Genomic DNA, 27,279 nt, shown 5'->3' with positions numbered 1-27,279 from the left:
AATAATGTCTAGTGAAAGATCATCCAGTGTTCTCCAACCTTAAAACAGTTTCCAACAGGCTGATAAGCGACTGTGACCTCTCTGAAAATAGAGGGCTTCAGGGTCTTCCAATTATATGTCACCAGTAGGGAAGGGGACATAGACCATGAACAGGGAAGAAGTTGAATTCCCACTCCCCCACCCTCACCCCAGGGCTGCTACTGGAGGAACTGCTTTCCCCTTCTTAGGGCTTAGAGTAGGCAGAGGAAGGAGCGGAGAGTGTGTGCAGCTCTGGGAATTACTATTTCCTCCTCCCTGTGTGCACCCTGCTTAGAAGGCAGGGAGCCCTGGATGGGAGCCCTGGCTCCTCCCCACCTCCACACAGGGAGCAGGACCAGGACTGTGGGACCACAAGTGGGGCTGGGGGGGGCATAGAATTCCTCGGGTGGGGCTGAGGAGATGGAGGTTTTAGGCTTCTCTGGTCAACCTGGCTGGGCCAAAAGGAATTAAGTCCCTGACAAGAGGGCACAGGTCTTAAGGCGAGGTCTGGCACCAGAGAAAGCTATTGGTTATTACAGGGAAACTGGTGACTACCACTGTGGCTCAGGAAGCTACAGGCACCTCCACAGCAACAACAGCAGCCAACCACCATAGAAAGGAGGGTGTCTGCGGAGTCTACAATTGCGACAGCTGACAGGGAAACGATCCTCCAGAGGCAAGAAGGAGATCAGGTTCGGCATGAGTTGGTTAGCTGCTTCTGGTTCAGACTTACAGAACCTGGTACCACGTGGTTTTATTTCAGCCAAATTTAAGTACAACACAATTTGGGGGTGGGGAGGGGGTAGTTTCTTGATGACAATTAACTCAATCCCGTGTATACAGCAAAGCTTAGGACATGCTTACACTAAAATCCTTTACAAAGTACATATGGCGTTTCCACAAAGATGCGTTCTGTTGACTTAGAAACAATGATTGAGATGAGGGTGTAGGGGGAATGACTGACGTAAATATAATGTCTGTGGGAGTCAGGATTCGCCTGGCCCTAAAATAACACAAAGGTAAGCTAGGTTGTAAAATACAAGTGGCATCTCTCATAAGGATGGGTCTTACTGACTGAGAAGCAATGCTCAACATCGGGGGGGGGAGCAGGAGGAGCACTCTGGGATAAACAAACATAACAGCCTGGAGGATTCAGATGAGGCCTGGCCCCACAGACAGCAGAAGATCACTGCATCGTAAACTACGCCTGTTCCCAGCATTGCCGATGGAAGACACGCAAATGTTCCCTCCCTTTGAAGAGACAAGCTTGCATGTGTAATTCTTCCCGACATCCCTCGGTGCTCACCTGTGTGCACAAGGACCTCTTGCCTTCTACAGGTGTCACAGAGCCGTGGCCAAGACCATCCACGGACTGCGGGAAGTACGTTCACTGTTTCGGGGGCAGTGGCAGCTGCAGCCTCAGGATGGCTCACTCCCCCTTCCGTTTCAGATCTGTTTTTCCAACTAATAGAAGTGACAGAAACCCATAGGGAGACACATAGTAAATGCAGCCTAGGGGTGGCCACCACACATTCGGACACCTCAACAGTCCACGGAAGTCCACTGATGTCTCACGTGGCTCCTGAGCACTGACTGGGTCTTTGGTCATATCCCATCTCCCCTTTGTGTCCTACTCAGATGGCACCTCCCACAGACCACACCTACCTCCAGACCTGTTCCGACCAGGTGACTTCGGATTTACCTTCTTTTGGGTGGCAGTATCGGCGGATATCTGTGGAGCACTTGGCAGCTAATTGCTATCAGCCGAAGAGTATATTCTCAGGGCTCTCCTAAAAGTCTTCTCCAGCTGGCATACTCTTCCCTGCTTTTCGGGGTCCTGAAGCCCCTAAGTGTCTGGGTTCAGTCTCTGGGAAATCTTGCTGGGGCTTCCAAAAAAATGTTACAAGGAGCCCACTAGAGACAACCACTCACAGTTGACACCCAACTGAAAGTCTGTCGCACCTGCTGTGCGGCCTGCATCCGAGAATGTAGCGAGGTGGTCGGGATAGATGACACAGAGACCGGTCGGTTGCTTTAAGAAAACTTTATGCTTCCCAAGTCAGCTTAGGAGGAGACCCCAGTCCGCTTAGCAGAGCTCTCAGGAGAAATCTCAGGAGAAGTCTCTCTAAGAAAAAGGAGCTTCCCTTTTTTAAGGACTTTTGCCATCCATTTACATACCATTCTTTCCACTTCTCACCCTCCTGGCTGGTGGTTTAATCTCCGGCCCCAGAATCGGGGAGACACCACAGGGGGCAGGGACAGGAAGAGGCATCTAGCCGTAGGAGGTGTGAAAGGCATGGTATTTCAGTGAGCCAGCCCTTATCTGAGCCCTATCAAGCTTTAAAGCACTGAATTGTTTTCAGTAAACATTACATAGATGCCTGCCCCCAGGCCGAAGGGGAAGTGGGTTTCTGCTCAAGGTCTGGTGTCCCCACAAAAGTCTTTATTCTCGATGGCTAGAACTACACCCTGGTATTCAGGACCCAAATGTTGAACCACGAGTTTATGATAATGGGTTTTTAAAGGCAAAAGCCAAATCCTGGTATTTGGCTCAGCAACTACCAGAAAAGTTTTACACAAGCAAGCAGTTTAACAGAAGCTAAGATAAGCAGTTGACTGGAGTCGGGGCAGAGGTGTCTGCACAAGCAGGCCCTTTAACAGAAGCAAAGAAAAGCTAGCTGGGTCAGCTTGACCTTAGGTTCCTAGAATAGAGTTGGGTGATTTTCCACAGGATTCCCCATCAGGGGGATCAAATCTTCATCAAAAATAATAGATGGAGGAATCTATGCACTGTCTTGCCCTGTCATAGCAAACTGGTTTGGATTACACCTCTGCCAGTCATTAGTTTAAGAGCAATGATGTGTGTATTTCTATGTAACAATCCAACCACGGACTTGGCAATGTGAAACAACAGTAAACATTTTATCAGTTTCTGAGAACCAGGAATTTGGGGAGGGCTTTGGCTGGGTAGTTCTGGCTCAGAGTCTCTTCTGGTCTTACAGTCAGTGGGAGCTAGAACATCTGGGAACCACCAGAGGCTCTCTCCCTCTGTAGACTCAAGGCTTCCCCACATGGTCTTTCTCACAGGTTGTCCTGGGCTTCCTAACAGTAAGACGGCCTTAAGACCACTGGACTGCTAGAATTTGCATTACACATTCTGATCTTGCATCGAAAGCCATGCAATATAACTCCCAACTGTCTTAGTTACAAATTAAAAATCTTCCTTCATTCAAGGGAAAATATAAAACCTTGTGCATCCTTCAAACATCACCCCTGATGGGAAATAGTAAGATTCTAGAATAGAAATTGACCAACTGAGTCCTTCAGACCGAATCCAGCTCATTGGTAGAATGTATACCTACTGGTAGAGTAGGCATACGTATTCATGTACATATTAAATATAATTGTTCCAGGCTGGAGAGATGACTCAGAGGTTAAGTGCACTGGTTACTCTTCCAGAGGTCTGAGTTCAATTCCCAGCAACCGCATGGTGGCTCATTAACCATCTACAATGAGATCTGGCGCCCTCTTCTGGCCTGTAAGCAGACATGCAGGCAGAACACTGTACACATAATAACTAATTTAAAAAGAACTCAGCATAGGGCCTGGAGAAGGGAAGGAGGCCATGCTGTCCTTTTCCTCTCTGGCCAGCATATGCTGTGGACCATGAACCTTGACCCACAGCACTGGTCCTATAGTCCATTGCACCTGTCATTTTTCTGGAAATTATGCCTCGCAGAACTTTACACACTTGTGTAACTCAGGCACAGAACTAAAAAAATAAAATAAGGACTGCATTCTGGTGTCAGTGACTGTCTTCATATGATTTGGTGAGGGGGGGTCTGTAAATCTAAAGATTCTGTGGCACTGATCATCTTTAATCACTCAGGTGTGGTTTTGAAACTTAAAAGTGTTATCAAGCAAAAGGAGGGGAGGCGGCCTTGCCAAGGACTGTTTTCAAAGAAACTCGGGCACATGCCCAAAAGGAGTGACTTCTGCTTTAGACTGCAGGTTATCTAAACCCAAGCTGGCGAGTAAATAACATGCCTTGTCCCTGACAACAGGGAGTTCCTTTCGGTAAAAAGGCATGGGAAGGGACATGGGGGAAGAAAGGTCACGTGAAGCAGAGTTACAGCTTTCTCTCAAGTAGCCACTGGTCCAGACACTGGGGCCTGCATCCAGAGAAGAGCATCCTTGGGACGCTGTGGCAGCACAATGTGTTTGGGAGCAGAAAGTTCTTCCATTTTTTCCCCTCTCAGCTTACTTTATTTATTAATTAGTTAATTTATTGGATTTTTAAAAAAGATTTATTTATTACATATACACCAGATTGAATTGTAGATGGTTGTGAGCCCCCATGTGGTTGCTGAGAATTGAACTCAGGACCTCTGGAAGAGCAGTCAGTGCTCTTAACCTCTGAGCCATCTCTCCAGCCCACTTTATTTATTTATTTATTTATTTATTTACTTATTTGTTGGTTTTTCGAGGCAGAGTTTCTCTGTATTGTTTTGGAGGCTGTCCTGGAACTCGCTCTGTAGACCAGGCTAGCCTCGAACTCACAGAGATCCAACTGCCTCTGCCTCCCGAGTGCTGGGATTAAAGGTGTGCGCCACCAACGCCTGACTTTGTTGTATTGATTGTATTATGGATTGTTCTCATGTAACCATATAATGGCACTCAGTTCCTGGGTCCCCCTCCCCACTTTCCCATTGGTACTATAGACTAAACCTAGGTCTCTGGTCATGGAAGGCAAGGTCCTGCACTGAACTATCACCCTGGTCTTTCATGCTGCCTTTTAAAACCTTTCAAGAGGGCAGACCACAATTCTGACACTTGAGAGCCCCAGGCAAGAATATCTTGAGTTCCGGGCCAACCTGAGCTACATAAAGGGATGCTGTCTCTAATGAAATATTGAAATCTCTAAAGGGATGGGGATATAGTTCAGTTGTAGAGATTCTTTTTTTTTTTTTTTAAGATTTATTATGTATACAGTGTTCTCCCTGCATGTATGCCAGCAGGCCAGCAGAGGGCACCAGATCTCATTACAGATGGTTGTGAGCCACCATGTGGTTGCTGGGAATTGAACTCAGGACCTCTGGAAGAGCAGCCAGTGCTCCTAACCTCTGAGCCATCTCTCCAGCCCCAGTTGTAGAGATTCTTAAGGTTTTATTGCATTGTTTATTGTTAGAAGGCTGCAGTGAGCATGTGGAAGTCAGAGGATGGCTTTGGGGGGTTTGTTGTCTGCTCCCACCATGGGTTCCAGGACCCCCCACACACACACATGTCACACAAGTGCTTTTCCCACCAGCTATAGATCCAGTCCTTGCCTAGCATGCCCCATGCCCTGGACATAATCTTCAGCATTCCTGAATTAATTTAAAACCTACACAGTGTTAATTTCCCACTCCTAAGCAGCTGTTTGGCCTTGGGAAGGTCTCCTCACCTCTCAGTCCTCTGAGACCAGGTTGGCCTCAATTTCACCACCATGCAGTAGCCCAGGTTGGTCCTGAACTGATCTTACGGCCCCCACTCCTCACGTGCTATTACAAACTCAGCTTGTGAGCAAGTCTTTCGCATCTTCTCGCAGTCCTGGCCCATGTACTCCAGATGAAACAAAGTAGCTTTGAAGCTGAAACAAAGTAGTTTTGAAGCTGAAACAAAGTAGTTTTGAAAGTGGAAGGAAAAGAGAGGGTAGAGAGATGCTGTAGTCTGATGGCTGACCGTTGGGACTAACCAGGCGCCTTGTAATGTAAGGAAGATTAAGAGTCGTGGCTGGCAGGGACTAACCAGGTGCCTTATAATGTAAGTCATGGCTGGCAGGGTAGGGATTCCTGGAATAGCGTTTGCATCTCTTTTCTGTTCTTTTAAGATTTATTTATTTCTTATGTGCACAATGTTCTGGCTGCATACATTCCTGCACACCAGAAGAGGGCACCAGATCACACTACAGATGGTTGTGAGCCACCATGTGGTTGCCGGGAATTGAACTCAGGACCTCTGGAAGAGCAGCCAGTGCTCTTAACCACTGAGCCATCTCTCCAGCCCCTCTTTTCTGTTCTTATATGGAGTCTGGGGATGTATCATGGAGCCAGGATGGATGGTAAGAGGAGTTTTGCAAAGTCGATGCTGTAGAGACGCCATAACAAGGGGGCATTTAGCCGAGCAGTCGTGATGCATGACTTTAATCCCAGAACTTGGGAAGCAGAGGCAGGTGGATCTCTGTGGAGTTCCAGGCCAGCCTGGTCTACAGAGCGAGTTCCAGGACAGGCTCCAAAAGCTACACACAGAAACCCTGTCTAAAAAAACAACCAAAAAGAAAGAGGGGGGAGCGTGGAAGCAGTGTTAGCCATCATCTCTCACCATGCTGGTCCCAGCTGGTTTCGACTGGTCTTGAGTTTACTCCCACGTGGACATCTTGCTGTGTGACAGAGACAGCTCTGAACCTGCATCTGCCTGCAGCCACCATGTCTGTCAACCTGGTCCAAGAATAGGAAAGATGAGTGATGAAAATCAACTTTTTCTGTCCTCGGGGGCTGGGAGGTTAAAGCCAAGTGAGAGGAAGAGCAAGCTGATATAGAGGAGTACCCATGTCTGTTCTGGGGGTGATGAAGGTTTGACTTCTCAGGCAACTCCATGTGCTGCTCCTTATCACCCCTCCCCACCCACCCACCACCCACCACCCACACCCGGCCGCTACCACAGCAGCTGACAAATGTGACTTTGGAGGACTTGTGTCATTCAGCATGCAGAGGGCTTTCTGTAGTTACTCTAGCTGGCTATCAGATCCAACCCGCTTTGGCCGGCTCACCCGAAGGAGGAGGGACTTCTGGCATCAAGACATCTTCTCGGCTGGGCATTGGTGGTGCATGCCTTTAATCCCAACACTTGGGAGGCAGAGGCAGGAGGATTTCTGTGAGTTCAAGGCCAGCCTGGTCTACAGAGCGAGTTCCAGGACAGCCTCCAAAACAATACAGAGAAACCCTGTCTCGAAAAACCAAAATAAATAAATAAAAAAGACATCTTCTCAACAGAGGAAAACCAAGATTAGGGTGGGATGGAGAGTGAACCAGTCACCTAGGCAACCATCCAGGCCACACATCTGCTAACAGAATGCCTTCTTGGGGGGGGCATGAATCCAGAAGGGACTAAAAAGACAACAGAATACAGTAAGTGCCCTGTCAAGCCAGAAGAGCAATGGAGGAGAGGTTATTTGGAAGGACAGTGCAGATAGATGTCCTCCAGTAGGGGGTGACACCTACGCTGGTCCCTGGGCCAGGAAAGAAAAGGAAGGGTCTCCCACAGTTGGAATCCCAGGGCAAAGTGAGGAAACTTGACCACCTGAACAACTAAAAAGTTTGACGGGGTCAGAAAGAGGGACCTGAAGGGCTAGCAGAGTTTCCTCAGCTCCAGATGGGACACCTTCCTCCCGGGAACACTCGTAAGCCTCGGTGACAGGCTATACATGCCCACGTTTTCACCGTGGCTCTAAGTATATACAACAGTTTGGAAGCAGGGATGATGAGACCTGCAGGGTGACCAGTTATAAAATAGTTTTGACAAACAAAAGCACCTGACCTGTTGCCTACTTTGTACACAGATCCGGACAAACACGCTTCACGCAACAATACATTTCCTAACCTGTGAGGGCATTCTGGCAATTTCTGTTTAGACCTTTTCCCTCTCTGAATAGTGAAACTGCATGACTCACCTCCCGTTGATCTCATGACTCATTAATAAATCACAACCTGGAGCTGTAGAGACCTGAGGAAATGGCTGTGACACTCCCAAGGCGGGTTAATAAACAGAAAGATCTAGAGACCGGGAAAGGGCCGGGTAAGACACAGAATGGTTCCAGAATGACCTAAGAGTCAGGAGGATCCAAAAGAGAATGGCCAGAATACACAAATGCCACGGATCTGGGGCTAGACATGTTAACGGGAAGATCCCTTAGGAGGGTAAAGATGATTTGTTTCTGTTTGTTTTTAAAATCCCACCTTTTTTCTTTTCTTTTTTTTTTTTTTTGGCAAACCCAAACGGAATTTAAGGTGTATCCAAACAACAGCACTATATAATTACAGGAACTTTCAAGGTTTAGTGGGATGAGGGGCCAAAACAATGGAGCTGATCAGGAACTCTGCAGACAGGTGCAGGTTTGAGGACTGACTTTTCAGAACAAAGCTCTTACAGACTCAGCTGTGTTCTGCTGCGGCGGTGTCAGGTTTCGCAGGGCTGAGAACAGGTAAATTGGGCAGAGCAACTGTCTCTTTGTTTGGCAGTCCCGTCCCGTGGACAGAAGTTTCTGTGTAGAGCTGACATCAAATTTAGAGTTCACCACCACTGGTTTGGGGCTCTCCCAGGCATCTCTTAGGAAAAATGATACGGAAATGCCATTAACTTCATTCTGTGTGCATGCACTCTTGGACAGCCAGGATCAAAGGACAGTTTCCTGCCTTTTCAGCTTCCCCAGCCCCAGGCTTCCTCCAACCAAATCTTTTCTTTTGCAAAGTCTTCGGGTGATGGTAGCCTGTTGTTAATGGAAGATTTTGAACAAAGGGTGTTTCTGAGCCGGGTTTATTGAGGCAGTCTTGTCTGTGTCCTAGGGGAGATTGTAAATGAGATGTCAACAGGGGCTCTTTTGTGTGGATGGCATTCACTCCCGTCGGGGAGGAATTCCCTCACAGAGGCAGGATTTAAAGCCCGATTTCTTGCATTTCGTAGACTCCCCCCCCCCAACAGCCAGAGTGCAACAAAATGAGTCACTCGGTGCTCCAGCAACTTCCTCCCCGGCTTAGCAAAGCAGTGACTCGGCTATTTACATTTAGAAGAGGGAAGGGCTCCTGCTTAAAGTTTGGGGGTTACTGTCAGCAGCTGAGCCTCTTTACTTGACCGTTAGCAAACTGGTTGTAACCCGGAGTGAGGGGAGCCCAGGCCCCTCGCTGTTTTCTTTCACTCCCTAGAGACTTTCGTCCTTGTTTTCGCTTGCTTTCTCTTTTAAATCCAAGGACAGAAACAAACAGTTTCCTGCCCTCCCCATCGCGGTCTCTCAGCGGAGGATGGCAATTCTAGAGCTGTAATTACCGCAGGCAGAGCTTGGCCCGGTTCCACCACAGGGAGATTACAGTTTATTACCTCTCAGCCAGGTGCCCCGGGTGACGAGACTGGCCTTTATCTTTGGGTTTGACAAGGTTATCAGCGACTCAAACCGGCTGCGCCTTGGAGCAAGCCGGCCATCAAAGATTCTCTGCTTCACAGTTTTATTGGTGGTTAATTTACATCCACACACCAGCCTTTACTCGCCTCTGCCCCCCCCCCCGCCCCGCCCCCCCTGCATTCCCGTTCCAGGTATGAGAGAAGTCGGGGAGGTGGGTGGGGCAAGCCCTGTAACACCTAGTATTTTAGAAAGCTCAAGAGAATTGTCAGTGGTCACAGCTGCCCTTCAGATCTGGTTTTTTGTTTTAAAAAATACATCCGTTTCTTTATTGAGAAAGGCAGCACACCAAGCTTGGGGGCCACTTGCTGGAGCTGTTTCTGCTCTGCCCTGTAAATTCCAGGGATTGAACTCGGGTTACCAAGCTTCGAGAAGCAAGTGTGCTCTACCCACTGAGCTATCCCGCCAGCCCAGTGTTAACTGCTTAATAAAACCTGACCGGTGACAATAGGAATCCAAAAGAAAAAGAAGACCAAGATTTTATTGCCTTTCGGTTTTTTATGGTTCATTAAAAAAAAAAAAAAAAACAAGAATACAGCCCACACCAGGAAGTAGGTACCGGGCTTGTTTGGGGTCATAAAAATGTCGAGTGTTTGATCGGTCGCCTGTGCAGTTCACCAGCATATCTGTCTACCCACGCATCGGTTTGGGAAGACTGTCATGGCAGTGGAGATCCCCATATGCTAGGCCAGCGCTAAGCCACAAGCTATATACACACCCCACCTCCGTTTATTCTGTAATTCAAGCTGTAACAAAGATTATCTCCGTCATTACCCCCCCCCAAGTTTAAACTAGAGCATAGAGTTCTCGAGACCACGTTTACTAGGTAGAACGTCAATGGTTGAAAAGTTGGCCTTCAGACAAACTGTAGCCAGAAGCCACCCCACCCCCAACAGAGCCTACTGTGGACCCATGCCCTCCTGTAGGTACCAAAAAAAAAGGCTACTTTGTTCATTTTGCTGTCTAAGAAGTTGGCCTTGTAAATATGAATGTTTATCTCAAAGAACACTGCACAGTGTGACAGTTGCTATTCAGACACTACCCTAACCTGTAGAAAGAACACAATTAAAAGATTCTCCAGCCACCCCTACCATTGCAATAAAAACCAACAAAGAACGTGCTGTGTGCAAGGTACCGTGCACTGGTAAACCGATGGACACTCAGAACTCCACAGGGAAGCAAGAGACACTCTTTATCAAACCCAACTGCGTACCAGGAGGGGTAGGAGGATCTGGAGTTCCAGGCCAGCCTAAACTATACCTTTAAACTCTTGTTTATTTGGGGATTTGTTTGTTTTATGGTATGTTTGGTTTGGAGGGCTTTTTCCGTTGTTGTTGTTTTCCCAGACAGGGTTTCTCTGTAACAGCCCTGGCTGTCCTGGAACTCACTCTGTAGACCAGGCTGGCCTTGAACTCACAGAGATTTGCCTGCCTCTACCTCCCAAGTGCTGGGATCAAAGGTGTGTGCCACCACTGCCCAGCAAGGCAGATCTCTTTAAGATTAGCCTGGTCTACAAAGTTGTAGGCCAGCCAGGGCTACAAACTACATGGTGAAACACTGTCTCAGAATAAATAAACAAAATGAAACTGAAATATAAAATCTTACACGTAAACTGGCTTCTACAGGTGGTCCAGTGCAGAGTGGTGGTGCTGCAAAAATATTCCCTGACTCCCCCCATCCACATTTCTGAAAGCCATCACGAAAAGCCTGACCTTGGAACAGCCAACAGCATGACCACACCAAGACTTTCACAGCCACCATCAAGTATCGGGGTCACTATATCAGCTGTCTGCAAATCCCCAAAGCCACACAGGGATTACTGACTGAGTTTCTAATATGAGCTCCCGGCAGCAGTGTCCTCCCAAAGATTCCAAGGGAGACTCTGTTTTGCCATTGTTGTTTTGAGGCAACGTCCCATGTAGCCCAGGCTAGCCTGGAACTGACAGTGTAGCGGAAGCTAGCCTTGAACCTCTCCGATCCTTCTGCCTCTACCTCTCCAGTGAGGGGATTACAAGTGTTCACCCACCATGACCAGCAGATACAGTGGCACGGTCTTTGAAAAATAAGTAGGCTTCAGTGGGGAGAACGATTTCCCAGCCAGCTCTATCCTGGAGCAAAGCAACCTCTCTCTTGGCCTCCTTTTTTTTTTTTAATCTGTAAGCTATGCAGGGTTGTTTGGGGGACTTAATGAGACCAGCTACACACACAGCCTTGGGTTCATTAACACTCAGTGCATGAGGACAGAGGTTGGAGTAACTTGATACCAGTTTTAATCTTAACTTCAAAAGGACTTCAAATGAAATGGCAGTTGAGGAGCCCTCAGCAGTGCCTCCTGCCCCCCTCCCTTTTTTTCCCCATGCTAGAAAATACATCCCTGCACATAACTAGGTGTGTGCTCAACCACCGTGCTATACCCTAGGGTGACAGTGTAAGTGAAGCCTTTGTAGGATACTTTAAATAGTCCTGTAGTGGGAAAGGGCCCTGAGGGACACCTGGACAGTTACTTAGATTTGTGTCCTGGGCTCTCAGTGACACAAGCAGTTAAAGAGAATCTGTCATTCTCGGGGCTGATCTCGCTATCTGAGTGTGCGTGAGGAAGAGGCAATCCTCTCTGGACCACAGAGGCCAATGAGGATACACAGGGAGGATACTTTTCCCTTTGAAAAAGTAGGAAAGGAGATGGATAACTAGATGCTTACCTACATCACCTGGGGCTGCCGGCACCTCCCACAGGCCCCGCCTTCCAGACCCCGCAGAAGCCAATAGGAAGGCCAGAGAGGTTTCCTTTCTTCACTGAAGCACAAACTGGTTTTCTAATATCTGAGGCCTTTCTGTACATTCTCCAGGCTGCTCTCGGCGCCTAAGCCGAGGGACTCTCCGAGCAAAGCCCCAGTAAGTTAGGACTTAGCAGGCCAGCTCTTCCATAGATGTGCTGCATTCTGATTTGTAAACAGAGCCCCGCCCCCCACGTCCTGCGGCAACACAGACAGATACCATGAGCTTGACACTCTCCTCCAGCACAGGAATCCTTAGCATCTTATGGGCGTGGTCTCACGGTGAGAGAAGGCAGGCAGCCATTTGTGAGTTCCACCCAGGTAAGTATCCAAGACTCCCAAGTTAAGTTTCTTCAGATGAGGTAGAGAAGGATTCTTGGAAAGATGCCACGATAAAACCCAAACCATGTAAGCTAACAAAAATCAATTAATCAATTAAAAAACCCAAACGGGACTGAAGATCTGAAGATGTAGCTAAATTGGTAGGGTGCTTGACTAGCATACACAAAAGTAGTGGCTTCAGTCCCCAACACTTACGTTAAAAAAAAAAGACTTAGTGGTCCATACCCACACAACCCCACTTTAGAAGGTGAAGGCAGCACAATCGGAAGCCCGAGGCTATCCTCAAGTCCCCGATCCACCCTGAGCTGCACGAGACCTTTCCAGATGAATAAATGAAATAAATAATAACAAGAAAGATTTTCAAATAAGACAAAGCGACAAAGGGTCTCGGAAGGGAAGGCAGGCACGATGGCATGTCTGTCATTCCAGCACTTGAAAAGTTGAGGCTGGAGGATCGGGAGTTCAGGATCAGGCTTTGACTACCCAGTGAGTTCTAGGCCAGCCTAGGCGATGGGAGACAAAAGCATTGACACCGACGGGGCTCTGGGCTGCTGGCTGTCCTCTGGGCCGCTCACTCGCTTGGCAGCCAGTCAGGACCTGGGTGTGACGGAGGAGGATGCTGGGCGGGTAAACCACAGGTGAGAGTGGAAACTACATTCCTCATTTTGATGATGCTGGGCAGTGGAGCTCAGCCCACACAAGGTTCATGCTCTGCGCCGAGCAGTCACCTCAACCTCATGACCCTGGGGGTTTGACAGACTAGCCCCGTGGAGAACGCTGGCTGTTCGCGGCTGAACTTAGCCAGCATTCACTAGTGCCTATGGAAGTGGGCACTGGTGACAGCAGACTATGTAGCTGTCCTTTGGTGTCCTTGGAGGGTTGATTCTGGAAATACCCTCTTACCCTGCACGTTTATGGGGGATACTCAGCCACTCTAGTCTCTGGTACAGTGTTTGCATGTAACCTGTGTGCCGCGTACTCCAAGCCATTTCGAGATTACTTCTGACAGCTGATACAAATGCTTTGTAACGACTGTTTCTTATTTTGGCGGACCTAGAGATCAAACACAGGGCCTGCCACCATGCCAGATAAGTACTCTACCACTGATATAGGCCGTGTGTGTGTGTATGTGTGCTCATGTGTACACATACATACATACGTACATACATACATACATACATACATTATGACAGGGTCTCACTTTGTAACTCCTGATGGCCTAGGACTTGCTGTGTGGACAAGGAAAGCTTCAAAGTCACAGAGACCTGCCCGCCCATGCCTCTCAAGTGCTGGACTTTAAAGTGTATGCCAACCCGCCTGGCTAGATGTTAGTTTTGAGACAAGTATTCAACTTGTAGCCCAGGCTGGCTTTCCATTTGCAATCCCCCGCCTCAGCCGCTTGCATGCGAGGACTGTGTGGACAGAAGTAGACCAAGCAAATAGTTGTTGTGGTGATATCTTGTTTGTACTCTCACAGTAAAGCTTGCCTGAATTTCAGGGGGCAGAGTTAGCCACTAGGTAACCATAGAGGTCTGGAAGTCTGTATAGACAGACAGGAAGTGAGATGTATAGACAGACAAGAAGTGAGATGACCGGGCGAGAGAGGAAGTGATGGGCCGGAAGAGATAGGAGTTCCGTCTCTTTTTTCCCCCGCTGGGAAGTTAGCAAGGTAAAGGTGCCTATGGCCTGCTCATTTATCTCTCTGATCTTACCGGAGAAGGGTCCGGACCTCTAGCTCCTTTGGCAGCTCACTCGGCGGCGACTGTTCTGGCAGGCCCTCTCTGCCTCCCTTTCCCAGAATTCTCCTCGTCCTAGTCCCACCTATCTTTCTGCCTCACTGGCCACAGTGTTTTATTCATCAACCAATAAGAGAAACACATGTACAGAAGGACTTCCATATCGTTGTTATACTTTACACAGAGAACAGCAAATAAAAAGTCTGTGCATGTTGAATGCGGGCTCCAGTGTGCACTTCCAGACACTTTCCATTCAGGGTGAGCAGCTACACGGGGGAAGTGGGGGAGGTGGACTGTGAAACCACACAGAATAGCTTTGCTGCCAGAGGCCCGTTTCCTTTTTCTCCGGGAAGTGTCTTCCCATTCTCATCCATCCCTTCACGTAACCAATGTTTACTATGGCAGGACTGTGACATACCTGCTCTAAGAACTGCAGTGTCATCCGTGCGTGCGACAGACAAGCATGCCCGGCTGCGTGCTTCATACCTCCTTGGTGAATGAACGTCCTTCTCTCAATCTGGCCTGGGGGGGATAAAATAATAATAATAATGTTACTAGAAATATAGGATCAGCCAAATGGTTGAGAATCGGCATTTGGAGAGAGATGAAAGCCACCTGGCTGATGAGCGCACCCTTGTTCCTGACGTCATCTCTACACCAGCCTCTTAGTAGTTACAGGGTTTTCCTACATAACTGTGGATGGCATGGCTTTGGACTTCTGGTATTACCCAGGGCTGAGTTACAGGTGTGTGCCACCACACCCAACTGGCATGCTGTCTTTCATCCGCCCTAACTTAGGAGTTGGTAGACCAGCTGCCCAAACAGGAAACCTTATATTATTCTCTAACCCTGACCTTGGGTCCTGAATCTTCCCTTTCTGTAAACAGTCCATTCAACTCAGGAAGACCTGTGAGCCAGACTGGGACATATTTTGAAACACATACACACACACACACACACACACACACACACGATTACGAATGCTAAAGAAGAAGGAAAAAAACAAAAAACAAAAACAATCCCCTAAGTCTAAGAGGAAGTGATCTGAGTCAATGGTAGGAATCACTCCATAAAGTCACGGAACAAATGGACGTGAGAGCCTTGCAGTGATAAAAAGGCCTGGGCGGTCATCTGTGTCCATCGATGACTCAACAGCACCTGTTAGCTAAGCTGGGAAAATGGAGTGTGAAGTCCAGATCAAATTCCCAACCGGGAACAACACTCCTGCCTTGAAAATGAGTAATCTTGGAGATTGAAATGTCCCGATTTCAACACAGGTGCTGCCCTGGCTCTAGGAAGGCTTCCATTCACATTAGCCAAACCATGCTTATTCAGACAACCAAGCTTTCATCTTTGACCTTAAATGGTCTGGGCAAATACTACTCAAATGTCTATGGTTTCAGGCATGAGCTGTTTTCACATATGGTAACTTTCAGCTTCTAGTATTATTTGATTGTCAAACCTCACTAAAAGTCTATTACAGGGCTCACTCAGACTGTAACCCCTGGACCTGAACCTTCTGCAGAGACACCTCCACCCCTCCACCCCCACCCCCCACCCCCGCATCCTTCGGTGTCCTCTAATTTAGTTAATTAATGGAAGTTTCTGGAAAAAAAAAACAATTACTTTGATCTGAACCTCTCAGTTTCCCGTTACCGTTTCCAGATGCAGAACCGAGGAGTACCAGGTCCTCCGGTTAGTGTGGGCCTCCATTCCTGCCCCACAGAGGAAGAGATGAGGCAGTGTCTGAGAGAATCAGACAGCCTAAAAACACTGCCGCTGGCGTTTTCCTGGGTGTAGCTGGGGCTTGGAGGCTGCAGTCTGGGAAGCTGGTCTGGCAGTGTGGAAATCTTCAGTAATCCATGCCGATAGGAACCCAGCAGGGCTGATTGGGGGAGGTGGGGAGGGAAAACTGTAGGCCCAAAAGGTGTCACATGCGGAATACACCTTAAGACAAACGGGGAAATGGGAGTTGCCACACAACAGGAATCCAATTTCGTTGATGCTTTCTCAAGATGAGAGTCTGACCGGGTCTTGAACCCTGATCCTCCTCCATCATCTGCCTCAGGAGGAGGGAATGACAGGCCTGTGCCACCTGCCATGCACGCCCATGCTCGCCAGGAAATTGTCAATGTGCTTAGATAAAAATGAAGAGGTTTTGGAGCAGGGCGTGGTGGTTTATGGTTCACCCCTTTTGCCCCAGCACTCAGGAGCTAAGGCTGAGTTGCAGGACACAAGTGGGCCACACAGTGAGTTCCAGGACAGCCAAAGCCACACACAGAAACCCGGTCTCGAAAACAACAACGAAGATGAAGACATTCTAGGTGGCTTCCAGCTCTTTACCGGAAACAAGTCCGCAGGGTCAACTGCCCATTTCCACAACGCAAGCCACTTACCCAGGGAGAGCGCCGAGCACGTGCCTGTAGTTCCGACGTTGGTCACCGGGGGCGCCCAAGAGCAGGGTAGCCCGCAGCACACTTTAAAATTTGTTTTCTCAGACTTTGGATTGGAAGGGAGGAGGTCGGGTGCGGGGGCGGGAGGAGAGGGTGCAGCTGGCTCGGAAACAATCCATCGGTTCCCTGAAATTATCCCGCCCGCCGCTTTAGAAGTCAAAGGTTGCCACGTTACCTGTTGCCAGGTTGCTAAGCGTGCTGGGGGAAAATGTGGACGAGAAAGGGCCTCCTTGAGCATGGTGGGTTTCAAGCTTTGCCCTGGCGCTGGCGCTGACATTTGGAGAGCAGCTGCGGTGGATCTGAGAGCCGTTCGGTTCTAACGGAGGAGTGGCTGCGTCTTACATCATTTCCAGGCATCAAGTGCCTGGGGCTTTTTTCTTTTCTTTCTTTCTTTCTCTTTCTTTTAATGACTCTCAACTTTCTGATTCCTCCCCTCCTGGAATTTTTATACAGTGCACGCTCTGTGCAAAACAACCTCGTCTCGGGAAGCCCAGGATTAATTGGGAGGGTGTGTGTGTGTGTGTGTGTGTGTGTGTGTGTGTGTGTGTGTGTGTGTATTAAATAAACCCCCAAACGTCGTGGCCCAGAGACAAGCCTTTCCCTTCTTCCTGCCTTCTGAGAACAATGTTTTGTTTGATTAGCCGGGTAGCGTGGGGCTCTCCCTAGGAAAGGCGGGGGCTATCAGTTGAATAGATCTTCGAGCCAGACATGCCGAGGCTTGGGGCATTTGTCTGGCAGTAAGAAGTGTCTGGGAGCCTGGTAACCACCAACTGGCGAGGGTGTGGATGACTGCAAAGAGTTATTGCCAGCCCCTCCCCTCCCCACCCCTGCACTCACAACAGCCGCTTGCTTTTCTTCCTTCAGTGACAGGGAAAAAGTGTTTTTCCGTGGAGGATGCCTTGAGTGGAAAGTCGCCTCCCTGGAGCCAGAACTAACGGAGGGAGAGACTACTGTGTAGTGTGCTGTATCTCCTGGAGGTGGGCTGGCGGGTGAGCCAGCGTTCCTCTCACCACAAGCCGTCCTATCTCTCTGGGTGGCCTGGGAAGGAGGAAGCTGTAAATATTTTTCAAACAGGGCAGTAACTTTTCCATGTGGACTCTGCTGGGTAGAGAGTTTCTGTAACGTTTTGTTAACTTTTTAGAATTTATATATACTTGGGTTATTTTATTCTCTTTTTATTTTCTTATTATTTATTTATTTTGGCAGTTTCAGCAATGAAAGCAGGTCTTTTTGAGAAAACAGGGTCTCTACATAGAGTGAGATGTCCTGGAACTCGCTCTGTAGACCAAGCTGCCCTGAACTCACAGAGATCCTCCTGCCTCTGTCTCCTGAGTGCTGGGATTAAAGGCATGTGCCACCACCACCCAGTTTAAAACATTTATTTATCCCCGGGACACCACCACAAAACCCCTTCTCTAACATATCCCAATGCTGGGAGAGATTTCTCCCCACATAGCCCTCTGTACCTCACAGGACCTTCTTATAGGTTTAGTGAGTAAGTTTGAAATGGTTCCAAGAGAGGCTTGAACTCTGACTTAGTTAAGCGTGGTGTGCATGTAGGCCTGGTTACTTGCCAGGCTGAAGCAGATTAATTGTTCCAGACCAGTCTAGGCATCATGGTAAGACTCATCTTTTTGTTTGTTTTTGTTTTGTTTGACAGGGTTTCCCTGAGGCCTGCACCAGGCTGGCCTCAGACTCAGAGATCTGCCTGCCTCTGCCTCCCAAGTGCTGGGATTGAAGGCGTGTTCCTAGGAGCTGGAGAGATGGCTCAGTGTTCAAGAGCACTGGCTGCTTGTCCAGAACCCAGGTTCAATTCCCAGCACCCACATGGCAGCTTACAACTGTCTGTAACTCCAGTTCCAGGGGACCCATCACCCATGACAAAACACCAATACACATAAAATAAAGATAAGTAAATAAAGGCATGTACCACCGCTGTCTGTCTGGGGACACTCTGCCTTAAAGATAGATAGATAAATAAATAAAAAGGAAGGATGGAAGAAAAGAAAAGGCAGAATTGGAGAGATGGTTCAGCAGGAAAGAGTACTTACTGGCTGCCCTTCCAGAATTCCTGACTTCAATTCCCTGAACCCACATGGGAGTTCACAACCTTCTGTAACTGTAGTCCCATGGGACCCTATGCCTTCTTCTGGTGTGCAAATAGACATATGGACAAAATGTCCAGATACATAAAATAAATATTTTGCGATGTGGTGGCCCACACCTTTAATCCCAGTACTAGGGAGCTTGAGGCACGTAGACCTCTGTGATTTTGAGGCCAGCCTGGTCTAGATAGCAAGTTCCAGGACAGCTACATAGTGAGACCCTGACTCAAAGAAGAAAAAAAAAAAAGGAAAGAAAAAGAAAGGACAGGGAGGGAAAGGATGTGGACCTCAGAGTGCTCTGCCATTTAACGGCTGTGCGGCAGGAGCACAGCCATGCCCTTCTCTGAGAGTGGACTCCTCCTCACCCGGGAGACCTTCAAGTTCTTAGCAGTGTGCAGTGTGACTGCCTGTGGCTAGGAAAATCTCCACTCCCTCTTCATCTCCGCTTCTTTGCTTGTCTCTTGGGTTTGTACTTTTCCCAGGGAAGGACCAGGATTTGTCTGGCACCAGATGGGTTCCTGCCTCCCTGGACGTATCACTGCAAACCGCACAGCCACTGAGATTCACGGTCCCCTGACTGGGAACAGTGGCAGCAAACATCTCTTAACGCTTGTGTCTTCCTCCATGCCAGGATGCTTTCTGGCGACGCCGGCGTGTTATTGAGCTGTGCAGCTGGTGGCTTCCTCCCTCCTGTGTCTAGTTCATGTCACTTTCAAAAGGACTCCACCTCCCAAAAGTGCTTTTCCGCATTGTGCCCACTCAGAAAGCTCCATTTGGGAAGGAAAAACAAGATCGTTTTACCAAGCTCATCCATCTATCGAATGCCGATACAATTTCTGTATCTTCCCACCCCTGACAATTGACTGACCTGGGGCTGGAGAGATGGGGACTGATCTAGAAGGATGGGTCAGGGGTTCGGAGCCCTTGCAGAGGACATGGCTCCAATTCCCAGCACCCATGTGATGGCTTACAACCATCCTAACTCCAGCGCCAGGGAACCCCAGGCACTCTGCTGAACCTCCACAGACAACAGGCATGTGTATGGTGTCCAGACAAACATGAAGGCAAGAAGCATGCACATAAAATAAATCTTTTTAAAAAAAGAGAAAGTTTACTGATCTGCGCTTGTATGCTCCCAAGAACTGACCCCTCACTATAGAATATGGTCCATATGTTCCGTGTATGAATAACTCATGATTACATATTTTGTGGGGTGGGGGGCTGTTGCTTTTGTTTTATTTGTTTATTCATTTATCTAGTGTTTATTTGTTTTCTCAAGGTAGGGTCTCGTTTTATAGCCTTGGCTAGCCTGAAACTCACTGTGTAGATGGTCTCAAACTCACAGAGATCGGCCTGCCTCTCTAGTGATGGGATTAACCACCAAGCCTGGCTTCTTGGTGTGTTTTTAATTAAAATTGCATGCGTTTATTTATTCTGTATGTGTGTGTGCGTATATGGGCGTATGCATGCCATGGTGTACATGTGGAAGACAGAGGGGAACTCTGGGGAGTCCACCTTCTGCTACATGGGTTCTGAAACCAAACCCAAGCTCTTTAAGGGTCGGCAGCTGCGTTTTCTTTACCCTTGAGCCATCTCAGCCACCCACGTTAGCTTTGTTTTTTTAATTTCTTTCATCAGTTTGGTTAGCGTGCACACGGACGATCTTGTGTGCATGTGAAGATCAGAGGACAGCTTGCAGGACTTGGTTCCCTCCTACCCGTGTGGCTTCCGACTGAACAAGTCGGGGCTTGCTTAATAACAACTTCGATACAAGTTCAGTGTAGCAGCTGGCTGGCGCTCGGGCAAAACACTTGGTTAGCAAGCTTGTGGCCGTGGGTTCAGAGATCTGGCGCCACAAAAAACGCCCCCAATAAAAGTCCCTTGGGGGTGATGTGTTTGCATATAAAAAGGTTATTTGACTATTGTATAACTGATTTGGGAGGGGGTATTTTTGTTTTGTTTTTCATGCAGGGTCTCATGTAGCTTGAACTCACCGTCTAGACATATCATGGGTTATGATACTCCTACCTCCACCTTGCTAATGCTGAGAATACATATATATATTTCATATACATATATATATATATATATATATTCCATCACCTACCTCATTTGAGTGACTGAATAAATCTAGGTAGATAAGTGGTGACTCTTTTGTTTTGTTTTGTTTTGTTCATTATGTGATGGGTGTCTGTCCATGTGTCTGTGGATCACATGTATGTAGTTCCCCCGCCAACCAGAAGAGGGGTGGAGTCCTCTGGGATGGTTGTGAGCTACCGTGTGGGTGCTGGGAACTGAACCCTGGTCCTGTGCAGGAGCAACGAACGCTCTTAGCCACACAGCCCATCTCACGAGACCCACCCCTTATGTTTTTATTTGTAGTCCCTGAGAGGCTTGCTCTTACATTGTTCCTGTACTCACGGGCCACAGCCTGTGCCCCCAAGAAGTTAGGTTTTGCCACCTGTCCTCAATAGATCAATTAATAGTGAAAGCAGAAAAAAGGGAGCCATTCAATCTGGCCACGTAGGGGAGAGAGAGACAAAGGGGTCCAGTGACGTCACCCAGTCCATCTTTCAGGGGTCATGACATGAGTGTCGGGTTAACTAGAAAGCAAGAGATAGGGCTGGAGAGATGGCTCAGAGGTTAAGAACATTGACTGCTGTTCCAGGGGTCCTGAGTTCAATTCCCAGCAACCACATGGTGGCTCACAACCATCTTATATTCAATCTGGTGCCCTCTTCTGGCATGTAGGCAGAAAAGTGCATATACAATAAATAAATAAATAAATGTTAAAAAAAAAAAAAGAAAGCAAGAGATAATGCTGTTCCAAAAGGCGTGGCGCCCAGCCCACTACTGCTGTGCCTGCAGGACTCCCCTGCAGGGTCAGCTAACTCGCCAGTCCATGTCAGAGAGACAAGCTCCTCCCCTGGATGCCCGAGGGTTTCAGTTACCTCCTCTCCCATAGAGAGATCTCTGGGGAAATCCTACTATCTCCTGGACCTTCCTTTTCAATACTCTGGTTAGTCGATAGCCAAAGAGTTGGGAAGCACAGGTGTCTCTTTAGACATTCATTCTCTCCAGAGAGAGGTCAGGTACGACATCGGGAAGAACTTTTGCAGTCACGGTAACCAACAGCTGCCGAGCAGTTTCCCTGTAAGGCTTGATGGATGCATGACCCGTTGTCTTAGCCGGTAAAAGCTACAGGTCTACAGAGCTGAGTTCCAGGTCAGCCAGGCAGGGCTACACAGAGAAACCCTGCCTCAAAACAACAACAAAGTCTTCTTAAGAGAACAATATGTGGGCGGGGAAGGGGGCGGTGGCCTCGGCTTGGGTAGCTGGAGAGATGGCCCAGCGGCTAAGAACATGGGTCTGTAACAGAGGACCTGAATTTAGTTCCCAGCACCCGTGATCTGAAGACGCAACACCTGCGCGCACTCCAGGGCATCCAGCGCCTGGGCCTCTGCAGGCACCCGCACATGCCGGCGCGGCCGTACACTTCTACGCGTAGTTTAAAGTAAACTTTAATGGGGGCTTAAAGAGACCAATTCAATGAGTGTCCCTGCCCCTGCTGCTTGTGTGTCCAGTAGCTTGGGAGCGCACAGAGGATAGCCAGAAGGGGAGGAGCCTACGTTTTCTTCCAGAAAGCCTTCTTTCTGGACAGCCCCTCCTGAGGCTTGCCACACTGACACTGCTTTTCGTTTAGAGTATAGACGACCTTGAGCCAAAGTGTACTCATGTACTTCCGAAACATTGGAGAAGGATTAAGGGTTGAAGGCCAGCTGTAAAACAAATCCAAGGCTATTGTATCCACATGAGATGCTGTGGAAGAAAAAAAATCTTAAAAATTTTAGACTGGAATGATAGGAATCTGTTATTTGTAAAGTCTTGATTTGACTTTTTGACTCTCTCTATGATCTATCTATCTGTCTGTCTGTCTGTCTGTGATCTATGACCTATCTATGATCTCTCTATCATCTATCATCTATCTATGATCTCTCTATGGCCTATCTATGATCTCTCTATCATCTATGATCTATATATCATCTATCTATGACACATCATCTATCTATGACCTATCTGGCATCTATCTACCTACCTATCATCTGTACATCTGTCTATCTCTACCTCTGTGTGTATTGTATTCACAAATGTGTCTGCAGGTACAAAGTACCCATACATACACACAGAGGCCAGAGGTGACACTGGCTGGTCCGTTCCATAACTCTCCACTTTATTCCTTCAAGACAGGGTCTCTCCCTGAGCATGGAGGTAGGCAGGAGTCCAGCAAGCCCGAGCAATGCTCCTGACCCTCTCTATTAAAGTAGGACAATCTCAAATTCTGGTTTGGTTTTAGCAGCTGTGGCAGCATGTCCCCAGTATTGCCCCTGTCCAATCTGACACTCGGAAAACTGCAGCTGGCCTGGGCAGTATGTGGGCCTTGCAGAAGGCAAAGCCAGCCATTGTGTTGGAAATACTGGGAGGTACCCATAGCAGGACTTCTTCTGTATATTCTAGAAAATGAAATGATTTGTCTTCTGCATCGGTCTGGGTTTTGTTGTTGTTGTTTTTGTTACTTAGAGAATGTTTCATTGGTTTCTGGAGTCAAACCCATGTAGCAGACAGACAGCTTGATGATCAGTATAACAAGAAAAAGGTAGAAAGGGTTCTGAGCAAGCAGTAAATAAGTAAATAGCCTAGAAGAGCAGACCCTGTGTGCTGGGAAGCGGCATTTAGTTTCTTTGGAAAATGAGTGGGGCCTGAATGTCCTGAGAACAGATTTTGAGTGCAATAAGAAGTTCACATTGTAAAGACTTGCCCTAGAGGTCACCTTGTGATCCGATGTCGTCAGGGTTCAGGCGGGAGTGTATGGCCCTCCCCCTTTCTCCAACCCTCTCTGGGTCTTCAGATGGACGACAGAGACAGGGTACCACAAACTCAGCTGCCACCTTTAACCTGTTCCTGGGAGTCGGGAGGCAGCGCCATAGTGGTTAGAGAAGGACATGAAACAGGTAGAATGAGACTTACCAGTCCCCTCCAGGTTCACGAGACCTGGTGGGAGGCTTAACTCTGAGACAGCGGATTGGACCCACCCGAGTCTAGGTAGGCTCTTGCTGTGACCTGGAAGGCACAAGGGACTTACTTCTTCCCTTGGGATCATCTTCCAATAGATTTATTTCTCAGGAGTGTTAGAGAGAGACAGACAGACAGACAGACAGACAGACAGAGAGACAGACAGACGGGGGGGGGTATAGCACTGAATTGCACATCACTCACTGTTCCCCTCCTGAGGAGATCCTGGCAGTATTTGCTGATCATTTGACCACATAACTACGGTGACCCCCATCATGGTATGCGCTCGCATCCTCTTCCCGAGCATGTGATGTTGTGACGTGACAACAACATTGCTGTAATTCTTCATGGTTAAGGAAATTACCCCAATTGCAGGGCAGCAGAGACAGGACAGCAGAACAGGACCCTCCTGTTTATGATTCATCGTAGGATTTTATCACCATCATCATCATCATTATTAGTGGACTGGGGGAGCATGGGCAGGCCTGAAGTGAATATTGTATTAAGTAAGATAATCCAAGTGGTATCGAGGACCCAAGGTGACAGGTTGGAGTTGTGTGGGTTTTCTGTAACCCCAGAGGTCTCAGGCGTGTGTGTACCTGGGGAAGGCGTGGAAGGAGACAGGAACCTGGTTCAGAACGCGGCACAGGGCTGGCGCTTTACTGGTAGGAGGTCCTACCTGGAAATCGATCCTTCTTTTTTTCAAGGCAGGGTTTCTGTGTGTTGTTTTGGAGACTGTCCTGGAACTAGCTCTTGTAGACCAGGCTGGCCTTGAACTCACAGAGATCCGCCTGCCTCTGCCTCCCGAGTGCTGGGATTAAAGTTGTGCGCCACCACCGCCCGCCGGAAATCGATTTTTTTTTAATCTCCCTTTTTCTGAATCACGCTCCACAAACGGGGGGGGGGGGGGGGGGGTGCCTGAGAAGCAGCCCAGTTCTCCACGGTGCGGAAAACCGTGGACAGATGTTTGGAGAGGAGGCGGGCAGCTGCTTCCGTTGGAGCCTGGGAGACGACCTGGGCAAACAGCAGCCTGGGGTGAACGCATTCACCCTTGACTTTGATGAAGCCTCCCTGAAGGAAGGCTTGGGTTGATATTATAGAGACCAAGAGAGGCTCACAGTCGATTTATAAACACGTGCATATTCTGTGTTGGGGGTGGGGAGGTACCCCTTAGTGAGCCGTCGTCGCGCCCAGCAAACAAAGTTTCTGAACAAAAGTTTGTATGGCCAGTACCTATCCACAAGAGAAAACGGGCGGGAGGGGCAGGGAGGGCAGATAGGTAGGGAAACAGACAGAAACCACAGAAAAGAGAGGCGATAAGAGGCAGGGAAGGGACTCGCGTTGGCGGGCGTAATCCGGGAGCTTCGGTGGCTTATGTGGGCCCCAAGCTTGTCACCCTTACCAGGGCCAGCTTGCGTGCGCTCACAACCCCTCATTTCCTGCTCAGTGTTAATCACAACCACCGAAACCATCTCCGAACAGGCTGCTCTGCTTGGCATCACCTCTCGGTACCATCCCTCCCCAGCGCCCTCTCTCTTTTCTCCGTTGCTACCTGGGAGTCTCTGCGGTTGACCAGCCGCGTCTCGCTCCTGTTGGCTTATCACTCCCATTTAGAAGCCTCCATCCATTTCAGCGGTGGGTGCTTGCTGGTCCTTCCCTGTCTATTTTGATGGCGCGTTTACCCCGTAGGCGGCAGTACCTCTATGACCCCAGCAAAGGCCTCACTCATTGCCCCGTAGATGGCCTCGGTTTTTTTGTTTTTGTTTTTGTTTTTCCCATGTTCGGTGTGTGTCCAAGAGAGTGTTCCGCGTGCCCCAGTTCCCCAATGACTGTCACTGACAAGTATCAGAGGCTGAAGGCCGGGCGGGAATCACAGCGTCTCTGTTTTCACTGTCTTCCAGTGTCATCTTGCATTACAACATATAAGAAGACACCACCTCCAGTCCCACCCAGAACTACCACGAAACCTTTCATTTCTATCACAGCTCAGAGTAGCACAGAGTCTGCGCAGGACGCCTACATGGATGGACAAGGCCAGCGCGGAGACATGATCAGCCAGTCTGGCCTCAGCAACTCCACCGAGAGTCTGGACAGTATGAAGGCTCTGACCGCTGCCATCGAGGCTGCAAATGCCCAGATCCACGGCCCAGCAAGTCAACACATGGGCAATAATGCCGCTGCGGTCACCACCACCACCACCACCATAGCCACTGTCACGACCGAGGACAGGAAGAAAGACTTTAAGAAAAACCGATGTCTATCTATTGGGATACAGGTAACGGCTCTCTGTGCCCTCCAGACACAACCCAACTACTAAGAACTATGCCTCTTCCTGCTTTTTGTGTTTTTTCTGTCTTTTCCTGTGTGTGTTTGTTTTTGTTGTTGTTTTGTTTTTTGCCAGATCACCCATTTTGCCATTGGAAATGAGATGGCTATGTGTAGGACAAGAATTTCAAATTATTAGTGCTGAATTTTCTTTTTTTTTAACCCTTGTTAAAAGTTTTACCGGTTCCTCTTAGCTGCTAAACAGAAGGGTGCGGCTGGGGTAGGTGGTGCATGCCTGGAATCTCAGCTCTCAGGAAGCTGGGGCAACAGGGTTGCAGGCTGAGCCAGTGTGGGGGTAAAGACCTTCCGTGTCAGCATGACCAGGCACAGGCGGGCAAAGCTCTGTGAGTTCAAAGCCAGCCTGTATTACATTATACGGCTCTGTCTCAAAAGCAAATAAACAAAGGGGGTTGCAGTTTTAGACTGCCTATCCCTTTCTTAAAAACAACCAACCAACCACCAACCAAAATACCAAAAAATAAAAAAGCAAAATTACAGCTGCTAACGTATGCTAACGTAAAGTACACTTTAGTCTCAAGTACATTTTGATTCTCAAATAGAGTTCAGGGTCTGGAAGAGGCGTGTCCATGGCTGAGCACACTTACTGCTTTTGCAGGGGATCTGGGTTTGGTAGCTGTGTAATTTCCAGCTCATGTGCCCTCTCTGGCCTCCTCAGGCATCAGTCACTCACATGGTGCACACACATACAGGCAAACACTCATACATATATAATAAAAATAAATATTTTTAAAATTGAAAGTTTTTTTTTCCACACAGACTATATTCTGATCATGGCTTCCCCTCACCCAACTCCTCCCAGCACCTGCCTACTTCCCTGCCCAAATCCTCATGCTTACTTTCTCTCTCTCTCTCATTAGAAAACAGACAGGCACGTAAAAATAAAATAAAGTTGAAATAAATAAACCAGAGTAGGACAGAAAAAACAGAAAGGAAAAAAAAGAACCAAAGAAAGAGCATAAGAAGTATATGTAGATGTAGACGCCACACGTCACACACACTGAGCTCCCATACAACACACAAAATCAGAAAATGAAGACCTGAAGGTTTCAAAAAGAAAAAGATCCTAGACAAAGCATTAAGGACAAAAAAACACCACTGAGTTAGTTTTGTGCTGGGCATGGGGCCTGCCCTTAAGCGTGGTTTGTGAGCCCAGTGAAACTCCACAGGAGAAAATGAATTTTTCCTTTGCAAGCAGTTGTTCCTTGAGGAGCTTCTGAATTAGGGTGG

General features: G+C 48.3%; 1 protein-coding gene and 2 long non-coding RNA genes across 17 annotated transcripts in view; 1 reads left to right on the top strand and 2 right to left on the bottom strand.

The window, feature by feature from the left end:
* Dlgap1 (DLG associated protein 1) overlaps nt 1-27,279 on the top strand; it is a 796,987-nt gene that overhangs the window by 713,685 nt on the left and 56,023 nt on the right. For 9 of the 13 annotated variants that reach the window (XM_040752842.1, XM_040752841.1, XM_040752846.1 and 6 more), the window contains one exon: nt 25,608-25,981. In XM_040752842.1, the coding sequence (XP_040608776.1) occupies nt 25,608-25,981 (374 nt within the window). The remainder of the gene's footprint in view (nt 1-25,607; nt 25,982-27,279) is intronic. The other 4 variants (XM_040752844.1, XM_040752843.1, XM_040752851.1 and 1 more) reach the window with 1 other exon arrangement.
* On the bottom strand, nt 712-2,077 carry LOC121142695. Its single transcript, XR_005879728.1, has 2 exons — nt 1,325-2,077; nt 712-1,021 (listed from the first exon to the last, which is right to left on the bottom strand). It is a non-coding gene; the product is annotated as an uncharacterized LOC121142695 (long non-coding RNA).
* Nucleotides 5,177-17,554, bottom strand: LOC106023249. Of its 3 annotated transcripts, XR_005879724.1 has the most exons (6): nt 16,707-17,553; nt 15,735-15,963; nt 14,497-14,600; nt 6,827-8,614; nt 6,379-6,494; nt 5,177-5,647 (listed from the first exon to the last, which is right to left on the bottom strand). It is a non-coding gene; the product is annotated as an uncharacterized LOC106023249 (long non-coding RNA). The 3 variants fall into 3 exon arrangements; XR_005879723.1 differs by having other exon boundaries at nt 15,735-17,554; XR_005879725.1 differs by having other exon boundaries at nt 6,827-8,381; nt 15,735-17,554.

Source organism: Mesocricetus auratus, unplaced genomic scaffold, assembly GCF_017639785.1.
Source record: "Mesocricetus auratus isolate SY011 unplaced genomic scaffold, BCM_Maur_2.0 Super-Scaffold_100010, whole genome shotgun sequence".
NCBI lineage: Eukaryota > Metazoa > Chordata > Mammalia > Rodentia > Cricetidae > Mesocricetus > Mesocricetus auratus.
Note: the sequence above shows the minus strand (reverse complement) of the source record. Positions and strands in the feature narration are given on the sequence as shown.